A 12,714-nucleotide genomic window follows, 5' to 3' on the forward strand; every position below is an offset into this window, starting at 1 on the left:
GACAGCTGAAAAGACAAACTTTCTTTCAACGGATTGCGTTTAAAAACTGATAAAGAGATACACATTTGGTGTTAAGACCATAAACCAAATTTCATACGTTTATCTCAAAAGGTTTTTATTTATTTTTTAATTATCGTGTTTACAGACAGATAAAAATGTCCAAATAATTTTCGAACACAGGATGGTCGAATAGTTTTGCAAATTTATCTCGAATACATAGCGCATATTAACCCTTTAAAATGCCTTTTTAAATAATCATGTTAAAATATTTTTAAGAATGAGATTAATTTAATAAAAGTGATTCGTTTAGCTTGTTAGATCAATTTAATTAATAATTAAGTAACAAATCAAGACGTACCATTTCAGGCGAAATTAGGAACTGAAGATTTAAGTTTCTGTTCGATTGAAAAATTTGCCAGAACTAAGTTCCAGCAAATTCTGCCTGCCAACATAACTTCATTCAAAGATTGATGAGTTTGGTGGGAAGCATACTTCTCATGGCCTTACAAAGGGTTAAATGCATTTCAAATTTTATTCGGTTTCCTCGGACACATAATCCCTAGAGGATCATATAGGCATTATTTTTTTCATAATTATATTTCTGTACATACTACAAATGATCATGAATATATATCCTTGAATATATACATCCTTGTATATAATGAAGGATAATTTATAAATCAAAATAAGTCTTTTAGAAACAATATTGCTGAAATGTGATAAAATTAACAATTGATTAAGTATAGATTTCCCCACAAATTGTATCTGTATTTTACCAAATAAGTTTACTTTTAGTATGTAAATGTTTCTTCATCAATAGTGTAATTTTTATAAAACTTCAAAAAAAGTGTTTGTTCATCAGCAATCCACACTCAGAATATTTATCAAATTTAGTAGTGGAGAGAAATAATTGTAATAATGAAAAGTTGTGACAATTTATTCAACAATTTAGATTTTCATATCAATTTAGCAACAGAAAATAAAACAATTAAGTTTAATCTTTAAATTTTGAGTTTTTGCAAAATTTCTTCAGATTTAAAATTTACAAAGCTATATTGCAACTACAAACTTTACACTACATATGCTAATTTTTTGGTCTGTTACACAGTGTAACTAATAAGAAATTTAAAACTATGCACACAAATTCATTTAATCATTAATTAAGAAGAAACTTCAAAAATGTAAGTAAAAAGTAAAAACATTTGAAAATTAAATTAAAATTATTAAATAATATATTAAATAAATTTAATTTGAAATTTAGTATTTCATAAAATATATAAAACTGGGTGGCTTGTTTGTCGGTTAGATAACAAAACAGTTTTGGAGACAAGCAAAAAATATGTTTTTTTTTTTTTTTCTTTATCAAAAAACTTTGAAAAAGAAAATAAAGTTCAGCAAACTCTATCCAGGCAGAAAAAAGATTTTTTCATCATTAAAGCTGAAAGTTGTGAAAAGTAAAAATAACACTTTTGCAATCAATAATTCCAACCAAAATGTGCAAATCTTCATTAACCCTTATATATTTTTTCAGATAAATATTAATTAATTGCCTCATTTAAAATATAAGTATGCATTAAAACTGATTAGATGCGGATATAACTCCTTAATAGCATTTTAATCCTCTTTTCCAAAACAACATACACACACAAGAGAAAAAAAACAGTCATTTACACGTGAAGGCCTATATTAGTCACTAATGACAAACAGCTACCTTTCCATTCACCCATGTCAGTCACAGATGACTGATAAAGCAAAAACATTGAAACTTGAAAATTTAGATAACTGGAAAAATGCTAACACAATATTTATTTAGTTTTATAAAAACTATAATGCAAAAGTTATTTATTCAGTGTAGAACTGTATGAAGCAACTCCAATGAAAAGCTTTGTTTAAGTTTTAAGTAAATGGTTTCCACTTTACTTTGAACCCAAGAGAAAATATTTAAAACAATCATATTATATATAAATTAAATTCGATCAGGAAGAACTACAGCAAATAAATAAAACATTAATGAAAGATTACATTTCACCATTAAATATGCCTTTATTTTAAATCTATTTTATTAAAAATTAATATTCCCAAAATAAAATGCTTTTAAGCATTCAGACTGTAAATTAAAAGAAAATTACACCAGCATCAAAATTTTAAATATGTGCTTTTAATTTCATTTATACATCTGAAATTCTTTTTCGATGTCATAAGAAGTTCAAAACTTTTTTTATATTACCATACAAAGGCAATCTTAAAAAATAATGTATGCATTTTTTAAAATACTAGCTTGTGTATGTCTGTTAATAAATTACAATTAATAATTACAGATTAATTTATACAAATGTCAATTTAAGGATGTTATTTTAATAGAAATGTTTAATGTACTGCCAATACTTTACTTTTCCCACACTCAGACAGTACAAAAACTATACATATTTTGCAAACAGGTTACCTGCTTTCATTTGGACCATTTCAAAAGCGGTGCAAGACCTTTAAAAAATAAGGTCAGATAATTTGTGGTTAATTAACTTTATATTTATAATTGGTATTTAACATCTTGAAAACATGGCAATACTTTATTCATTTTAAAATTGGTTTATAAATGAAACTGAGTAGCAATTCATAATAAAACCTTGAAATTTTCTCCAAAAAAGACCTGCAACACTTTCAAAATAAACAATCTTTTTAAGGGGAATAATTTTTTTTCTCTCCAATTAAATGACTTTTTGACAGAAGTTTCTCTTCAAGTACTTTTTTTTTATTCTACATATCTAAATTTAATGCTGCTATTTAGCATAGAGAGCTGATTTGGCAATTTCTGGTTCAGTTATACAGTATGGTCTCCAGGAAATTTAGCTATCAAAAATCATAATCATGCCCTCTTCTTTTGATGCCCTAAGCATGTGCTACTGTCCCTAAATCATAAAGCAAACTCCATACATCTTTCTAAATATGAATATGTATTATCACATATCTGTAAAGTTTTAAAGCAAATTCTACTGAAATTAAGAATTTATATGCAGATAATTAAAACGATTGCTTAATAGTTTTCAGCAGAATTTTTTAAAATTTTAAAAGCAGATGGTATTATTTAATAAATTATTATATACACTTTTTTCCTATTTCCCTAGCAGAAAGCTCTTATTTAAATAATTACTGTTAGGATAAAATGGAAAACTTTAATGCATTCTAAATAAATGTTTTTAAAAAAGTTTAACATAATGACAAATCAATCTATTCATTTGTTGCAATTTCTTTCCTAGTTAAAAAAAAATCTAACAAGGAAGTAAAATGAAAACCCACCAAGGACCCAAATCATGAGAAAGAAACAATTCCGATAGCCCTTCAAAGTAATAAAATTCAAGTACACAAAATCAAACTTTATTAAAATTTATCATTATGTGGATAACTGACATGTATTCATGCAAAAAAGGGGTGTTTTACTGCTAAACATCACTATTTGTTCGTTTTGTTAAGTTTCAAGTTTATTCCAACCTTCCGAAATATATAAATTTAAGAAAAAAGCAAAATGATTTTCAGACAAAATATTACAAATTAGCCTAATCTGGAATGTACTCCACATAGCTGGTATCTTGTTTTTAAAAAACTCTAAGGCGATTTAGAAACCATGGATTTTAAGCTGTTCAGGCTTGGCAATGCCAACCTTTGTCAGAAACTGACAGATGTTGTTGCGCTGGTCACCTTGAAGCTGGATCACTTCGCCGTATTCGGAGTGCTCCACAACGGTACCATTGCAAGCAAATTCCTATAAAATTATTCAAAAAAATAAATAAATCATATGAAAGTTAAAAATTAAACCACATATTAAAGTTATAAAGAGATATTCATACAATACAGCTTATGGATAATATAACCAATCTGGAAATGAGAAGAGGGTGATTTTCTATATGTATTCCATAACAAATAAAACAGCAATTTAGTTTATTTACAATATTAACTAAACACAGAGACTGATTGACCAAAATGAAAAAAAGAGGAAATCCAAAAATCAATGCAAAACAATGTACAAAGGGAAAAACATGTAAAATAGTATGAATTAAGTAATCAATGTATAGGAAAAATAATCAAACTATAGCACAATCTGCTAATATACTCATTTCAAAACATATATAAAAGAGAAAAAATCAATAGCATATGATTTTCCCCCAAAGACGCTTTAAAAGATATATAAGGCCAGGACAATTTAAATGTATACAGAACATGAGAGGAAAGCTAGTTCTTTATCGTAAATATACCACACTATCACATTTCAGCATGTTTTACTTTTATGGTCAATGCATCAATATGGCATATTTTGAATAATCTCCCCCCCCCTTTCCATGATTCAAAGAGCACTTAATAGTTTGCTTTTGAACATCAGCCATACTGGTATAACAGGTAGCTTCATTTTATATACAAGGTTTAGATATACAAGAAATTCTAGAGATCTGACACCTCATTTTTTATGGATGAATATTTTTCTGCCATTTGGCAGATTTGTCATAACTATATACACATTGCACTTCCTTTGATCCTAGCCTTTTTTTTTAATTATATTTTACAGAAATTTTTATTCATTTTATCATTAAGATAGTCTTTTATACTGACTTAAAGATAAAATTAAATAAAAAAAAAGATACAAAATGAATTGCAAAATTCTTAAACAAAAAAAAATGAGAAATCTAATAAAAAGTTGAAAAACCAAAGATTCAAAGAAGAATAGTATCCCTGCAAACATCAGGCTTCAACATTTATAGGCACATATAACACAAAAACAGTTAAAAAGGTATAAATATTATGAAATTAAACTACTCAAACTATCACATATTTATTTTTCTTTTAAAAAATTCCACATGTTGCTTTGTATCAAAAAAAAAAAAAAAAAAAAAATATTTACTCATCTGCCTTGCTCACCTTTTTGCACGCTTTTACAATCTTCTTTTTGTCGTAATCATCCGATATCCCTTGAACTGTAGTCAGTGTTTTACGACCGTTACGCTGTTGGATTCGAACGTGGATTAGTTTATCCTGACCACCTTGCTCATCCGCCCGGATTGCATCAGCAAACGGATCTTTAAAAATCGTATGTCACAGTAAGAAATATATCCATAAATCGAATGGTTTTAACCATTCAATAATGTTACATAATTTTTTTTAAATAAATCACACTAAAATCTATTTTCAGACAAAAAAAAATGTTTAAGGCTAATGCATACAATAAACAAGAAATTTTAAACAACTCAAAACATATTTTAAATATCACTATAGGGAAAAAAAATGGTATTAATACTTAATCTCACTAATCCTACAAGATATTAAAAATAACATGAATAAAATACATAACACCAATTATGTGCACCAACTGTGAATGAATATGCATACTTTACACATGAATAAAATTTTCTGTTACATAACACTAACCAAAGGAAAAAATGCAACTGATCCTTAAAAATAAATGGCCACCATATCATAGTCATCATATTTGGCTAGACAGGTTGGGCCAGTGCCTTCCTCTGAATTCTGTTCCACTGCATTCTACTTTTGACACTTGTGTGCCAGTTTCTTTCCTGGATAGCCAGGAAATCTGTCTCCACTGACTCCATCCATCTCATTTTGGGTCTACCATTTTTCCTACTTGTTTGAGGTTTACGTACAAGTATTTTTTTTAATATGGAATAATCATCCATTCTAAATATATTAGCCACTCAGTTCATCTAATTTATTTTTATGAACTTTATAATATCTGACACTATAGATTTTATATAGCTCAAAGTTAGATCTTTTTCTCCAAACATTGTTGATTTCTATCCCACAAAGAATGGCTCACATAATTTTTCTTTCAAAAATTATATTTTATTTTCTCCAGCTTTGGTCAGGCTCCCGGTCTTTGAGCCATAGGTAAGTATTGGTCTAATTAAGGTTTTATATAGTAAAAATTTTGTATTTCTTGGCAGTAGTGAGGATTTAAAAAATCGTTTTGGTTCATAAAAGGCTTTATTTGACGACCTTGAAAAGTAAAACTTTGGAAAACCTGAAATTTGTGAGAACCAATTTCTAGATGGGATTCATTGGAGGTTTCATTACTGAATACAGGCATGTATTTGGCCACCATATTATATAAATAAAGAAAAATATGGCAATATTCAGAAAAGTAATGCCTTTTTTTAAATCTTGAATTTAATACAGTGCATTTTGTAGCATATATAATTTACTATAAATTCAAAATAATAATTATCTCTCCTATGTATGAAGGTATTTTTTAAATGAACTTCAATAACAAATAAAAACTTAAAAGGCCGCCGACCTTTCAATGCTCATGAAAATGCACCAATCCTCTTGCCATCTTTTGGTGATATCAGGTTTGGCGAAAATGGTCGACGTGATAATCCCAAAGTACTATATATTTTTATTTACTTATAAAATAAACAGGTACCTACTTTAATACAATCAATATAAAATCACTGTAGAATTTTAAATGGTACAAAATTTAAAAACTTAAGAGACTACTTCATTCAAACAAAATTGCAATTAACATTTAATACATTAAGAGGTTAAAAAGCTTTTTAAATTTCATATCAGGTAAAAAACTGAATCATTTTGACAACCTTAAATCAAAAATGCAATTTATTAGCATTTGTCAGAAAATTTACAATTTTTGAAACACACATTATATCATGTATATATTTCTCTACTGGAGAAGTGAATATTTAGAAATTCAAAAAAGTAGAGTGGAAATAGGAAAACTAGAAGACAATGTGTCAGCGAGAAAAATTCAAAAGAACATTCAAGTTCCACTACACAAAAAATTCTAAGACAAAGCAATTTAGAAATTGCAGTATAAAAATAACCATTTATTAAGACATGATCATTTAGATAAAATTGGCATTTAATATATTAATAAAACTAAGACAAAAATAAATACAACAAGGAGAAATGATAATTTTTAATCTATAAAAAATTACAGATTTTTAAAATTTAATAGTTTTTTTTACAAATAAATAAAAATAGGCGATTTTAATAAATAATAATAATTATATTTAAATAATAACTTATTATATAGTTAATTATATATAAACAATAACTTATTTATAGTTTTAAGTCATTTTGCAAATAATTGGAATATATTTTGAACCCAATTATCAGAACATTATGGAACAGGAAATTCAAACGATAAAAGAATTTGAATTAGTTGAGTTATAGTGTATAAACTTGAATCATTTTCATTCATTCACGATATTTCGAGACATAAATTGTGAAAGAGTAAGTATCTTATTTGAAATGTTAGCTCCTAAAATAGCATTTTAAGTAGTTCTCATTTGTGTAACATATTTTAATTATTCATTCACAGCTTTAAATATTACAGTTACATTAATTTTTCACACCATTTTTTAGAAACTATAATTTATACCAATTACAAATCATTTCTAATGCATATGAAACAATACTATACAGTTTACTAATAAAATTTTTCTAATACAAAAAGTTCAAATAATTTAAAATACTTTTTGAGTACATATTTGAATTTTATTATTGGTCATGCATCACAAATATGCAAAAACAAGACAGTGAAGTAATTATTTTAATAGTTAATGAAAATTTGTTAACTTCCGTGCAATGAATATTCAGAAAATGAACCCGTTTTTAAAAGGATTCATTATAAATAGTTAAAATTAAACTACAAAAAAATATTTTTAAAACTTTATTAGGTTACAGCAGAAATAAAACAATTCAATGGTAAGTAGTATCTAGAAAATTCTAAAATTCGCAAGATAGGGTGAAAAAAAGATACTAAGATCCAGAAAGAATTTCTGGCTCAACTTTCTTTTACACAATGCATTCATGAAACAATTACAATACTTGGATACTTTCCAAGCAGTTAAGAATTAAATTTGCTTGTTGTAAAAATGATAAAAAATTTTCATTTTACTTTCTAGGCTTAGCAACATTTACTTCTTGCAAATAGAATGTTTCAGATAGCAACAATTAATCATAATAAAATTAATGCAGTTTTTAAAAAAAATCTTATAATATATTCGCAATTATTATAAAAAGATAAGAGCTTTCTCTTCACATCAGTAATGGAACCAATTTTTAAGTAACAAAAATATAACCACTTTTTAAAAATTTATTTAACATCTTTAGTAAGTTTCAATACAAAATAGGAACAACTTTATAAAATACATAAATATTCTATAGTAAATTTGGTGAACTTATTTGACATAAAAAAATGTGAAAATACGTTTGTTTAAAAAATGAAAAATCATTATAAAGTTAAAAAGAGAATTGAACGTGAAAAATGGTACTCTTCCGTCAAATTTCATAAAAGTGATTCCGAATTTCGATTTTCAGTTGAATTTTTTCAAACTCAATAAACTTTTGTCATGGTTTTTATAGGAAATAAGTTTAAAATATGAATGGTAAGATGAAATCAAGGAAAAATTTAACTTGAAATATACAAATGATCATTTAAATCTATAATAACAAATAATCAGATAAGCAGACATAAAATTCAAAAACTAAATAGAATTAGCCCCAGAATCCACAAAAATAAAAGATAAACAAAATGAATGATGTTTCACAATTCAGCTCTAAAAATCAAATCCTGTTTTATTGCCAAGGTAAAACTACGCAGTAAGTTTAAGGGGCCCATGACCTACATTGAACTTTTGAACAACTTGACCCAAAGAGTAATCATAATATTATTAACTTAATTCATACCAATTTTAACAATCAAACATGTATAAAGATTGTTTTAGAGACAGTATATAAAATATCATTATCAAAATTATCTACTTATACATATTAAACCAAGGTCGTCATTTTACTTACCAAAAGTATTCAAATTCTGGATACCGGTAGACATAGATTTTTTAGTGCCCTGCACAGATTTCGAGATTAAAAAATGGCTTTAGCAAAAACCTTCTTTATATTTTTCTGAACAGTAGCAAAGATTTGTAAAAAGTACAAGAAGGCTGAAGACCAAGATCGGTTGAATGGCTGTATGGGACTGAAAGAATGAACTGCGCAAGGTCTTTGCGCAGTATTCAAGCCAAATCTAAGTACAGTTACGGATTATTGCAACAGACTTTTTTTTTATTATTATTAAAAAAAAAAAGACGGCATAAACTTTTTATAATTTTATTTATACATATGATTAAAATGTGAAGCAATATTTTTCGCTAGGTCTGATTTTGCAACCTTTTCACTTTGAAATTTTCTTTTCAAAACTAGAGATGCATAATCCACGATTTTTTGAATAACAAATAATATTGCTATTGTTATTTTTAAATATGCGTTCCAAATATCTGTTATTTCAATCATATTATTAATTAAAAATTAACACTTAATATTAAATATAAAATTTATTAATTGTAATTAATGCTTAATTTACTAATTTAATTAACGTGTGATTGAATTAATTTATCTGTTTCAGCTTACTTCTTAAATTTTATTTTTTTTCTCAAAACTATTTATTTAATTTATTTATTAGAGTGAACCATTTTCTGGAAAAGATGAGTTAAAAATATATGTCATTTCTTTAAAATGTCTACTTTAGTCCTATATTCTACCAATAGATGGCGCCAGCAGTAAACAGAGTACATGTAATCAAAGTCAATCATGTCACGAGCAATAAAAAATGATCTGTATGGAATAGTGCATCATCAAATACGAATATCGGTCACTCCCGTAAAGTGGAGTGGTGACTTCGCACTTTCTAGTGAAGCCTCGCACTTTCCGGTGAAATCACCGCTGCGATAAATTTCAGTGATATGCAATTCAATGATGCGATACGATAATTCCAATAACCGGTCTGTTCACTTTTCAATCCAATCACAGATTTCTTTCGAGAGCTTCCATTGGACAGATCGTATCGTCACCGCTCCGACAAATTTCAGTGATATCGTACCGATTGTTAGTTTCTATCGTGATCCAAAACTTGTAATCGAAATATCATCAGTAAGATCGTATGAAGGATTTGAATCACACCCCTCTTTGAAAAGTATTGATCACTTGTATTTGTCACTTTTTGATATTGATTACGTAATAACCGCTCTGAAAATATTCGTCATCCCTATTCAAAACTGACGTCTCAAATAATTCTAGCGTGTTATCAAATCAGAAGAAAACGTTCAGAAAATCACCACCAAAGTTATTTCGAAAAGCTATTCCATGGAGTAATGTTACAATTTACTTTGATGTTACCATGGACAAGCATTTAACTTTCATAAAGAATATTACTGAAATTAAAAGCAACTACAAAGAAGCTAAAGCCAAGCTGCACCCCATTCTAAATTTCAAGTCTCAGAAGAACGTAGGCCGTGCTTTGATTCCTAATCTCACATGCATCATCTATTTGGGCAACAACTACCAAGACACACATCATAGAGTTAGAAAGATTGCAAAATGTGATGGTTTGGCAAATCAGTAACATGCTGTGATTTGTTAGAAACAATGGCATCCGTAAAGACCTCAACTTTGCAACATTGCAAGAATTTCACAAGAAATTTTCAGCGAGGTTTTTCGGGAAGATAGATAAAAGTGATAACATCACTGTCAAAGAAATTGAAACCTATGATCCACTGTTTCCAAACAACATCAAGAGACCTCGACATAGCTATTATTCAAGCCTAAGTTTTCATCATAGTTTTACCACACCAACTTGACTCTGAAACCATTTTGCAGAAAAACCCTTATGTAAAATTCTGTTTCTATTCATTTGTTTTCCTCTGAAATATATATTATAATCAGTTTACTGTTCTGTGGAAAACATTCACTTAACAAAGCCACAACTTAGTAAGTAATCTCAACGCTAAGTTGTTATTTTTATCAATGTAACTTTAGCATTTAAAAAAAAATTCATAAATGTTCTACTGTAAAAGTATTTTATGCAACATTATCTTTTTAATGGTGATAAAAAAAATTATTGTTTAGTATCTAGGATGATTCTGTTGAATAAAATTGATTTCATCATTTACATTGAAATTCTTGTCATACTGTGTTTATATTATTTCTAAGTGTTTAGAAAAATAAATGTTGATAATTAGTAAAAGGTTTTTTGAATTATTGAGTGCATTGGAACATCCATTTGATCATATTTTTCAAATAATTATCACATATATTTTATCTATATCTATATATATTTTTGTAATGTGTAAATAAAAATTATGAAAGCTTGATTTTGTTTGTTTTCCTTTAATGATTTTTACAAATTAAAATGAAATATTGATTCATAAGTTGCATATATTTAAAAAAAGGTATCTATACCTTGTATATTTTATAATTTGAAATTGTAAACATAATTTATTCAATATATATTAATTTGAGTTACATGTTCTTTCCTCTGAGCAAACTGAAAACACCAAAGTCTCAATATTTATAAAAGTAATTACATAAGAAAAAAATGTAATAGTTTTATTAGTAAGCTTTAAAATATTATCTTATCTAAGAGTAATAATTATTTTAAGAAAGAACTCACTGGAAGAACTATATTAATAAGATTCAACATTCAATAATATGTAAAAAAGAGCATATGAAATTTTTCAAAAACACTGCCATTTGTCAAAATGTATCCAAAAAGGATTAAAAAAAAAAAAAAGGTGGAGGAATGATATGGGGAAGGCAAGAATAAAGCGGCACCAAACGAATTACAAAGCGATGTTAATTAATTATGCAAAAACAATAATTCTATTGAAAATACTAATTAAAATTTTAATATAAGAAATAAAATTATCTAACTAAGGAAATTTTGAGAAAATAATTCAAAATATCTTTAAAAAGATCAGAAGTTTTTAATAATTGATCAGCTAGCGTAATATTTACTAAACAATGGTTTCATCAACGTTATCGGCAGACATCACGACATGCGCAGAATGGTTGAAAATTGAACAGAAGCGGTTTGTTTGGTACCTGACACGTGACCGTGAATTGACCCCATTAAGATAAGCTTTGGAAATTAATTTGGTTTAAATTAAGAGTTTAAAATATCATTACATATATAAGTGGTTATGAGAGTTCTTATATATTTTATTTTATTGTATTTTTGCTTAATTAGTGGTTGTATTTTTTTATAATTTATTGTTTTGTTTCATTTCTGTAAAAAATGGTGTATCTCTTTAATTTCAGGGGATTTTCAAGTCACAAGAGGTCAATACTGTTGGATTAAGGTCAGATTCTTCATAGAAAAGATTCCTTATTTTGAATCTCAGCCTGAGGGTGACCTTTGAGAAAGTCTTCAGGCGGGATTCTTATTTTATTTGGTTTAATTTTGATTGTATTTTTCCTTTTAACCTGGTTTTTATTACTAATTAGTCTAGATTTATCTGTATTTAAGAAGTAACTGCATTTGCGCTCTCTAAATACAATGGAGACTTTTTCTACTTTTTTTTAGTTTGATTCCGAAATAATTTTTTAGTTTCGTTTCCGAAATAATTTTAATTTTAGATTGTTTCAGAGATAGGTTTTTATTTTCAAAATGCTTATATTTTTGATTATATATATATAATTAGCTACACTCATAAAATAGTTTCTTAATCGTTCAAACTTCAACTTCGACATTGCACTTTCTACTACTTTTCCCATGGTATCAAAACGCAAAGGTCAACAAAATCCTTCTAAAACTATAACTAAACTAAATTCAGTGGCACGACACCCCATGTGGGCCAAGGTCTAAAGTGCTCATATCTGCTTTCTTGACCGAGGGCCCTGGGGTGCAAGTACTATGTC

The 12,714-nt window shown here is 27.2% G+C and overlaps 1 protein-coding gene across 1 annotated transcript; it reads right to left on the minus strand.

Annotated features, from left to right (window-relative positions):
* Positions 1 to 3,356: 3,356 nt before the first annotated feature.
* Positions 3,357 to 9,015, minus strand: LOC129971370 (eukaryotic translation initiation factor 1-like). Its single transcript, XM_056085077.1, has 3 exons — positions 8,821 to 9,015; positions 4,906 to 5,063; positions 3,357 to 3,757 (listed from the first exon to the last, which is right to left on the minus strand). The coding sequence occupies exons 1-3, from the start codon at positions 8,852 to 8,854 to the stop codon at positions 3,611 to 3,613; spliced, it is 339 nt and encodes a 112-aa protein (XP_055941052.1). The 5' UTR covers positions 8,855 to 9,015; the 3' UTR covers positions 3,357 to 3,610.
* Between the last annotated feature and the right edge of the window lie 3,699 nt (positions 9,016 to 12,714).

This window comes from Argiope bruennichi, chromosome 1, assembly GCF_947563725.1.
Source record: "Argiope bruennichi chromosome 1, qqArgBrue1.1, whole genome shotgun sequence".
NCBI classification, from domain to species: domain Eukaryota; kingdom Metazoa; phylum Arthropoda; class Arachnida; order Araneae; family Araneidae; genus Argiope; species Argiope bruennichi.

Coding starts and splice junctions, on each gene's coding strand:
- LOC129971370 (XM_056085077.1), bottom strand. CDS start 8,854: ATGTCTACCGGTATCCAGAATTTGAATACTTTTG. Junction 5,064..8,820: donor CCAGAATTTGAATACTTTTG/GTAAGTAAAATG, acceptor CGATTTTTAAAG/ATCCGTTTGCTGATGCAATC. Junction 3,758..4,905: donor TTGTAAAAGCGTGCAAAAAG/GTGAGCAAGGCA, acceptor ATAATTTTATAG/GAATTTGCTTGCAATGGTAC.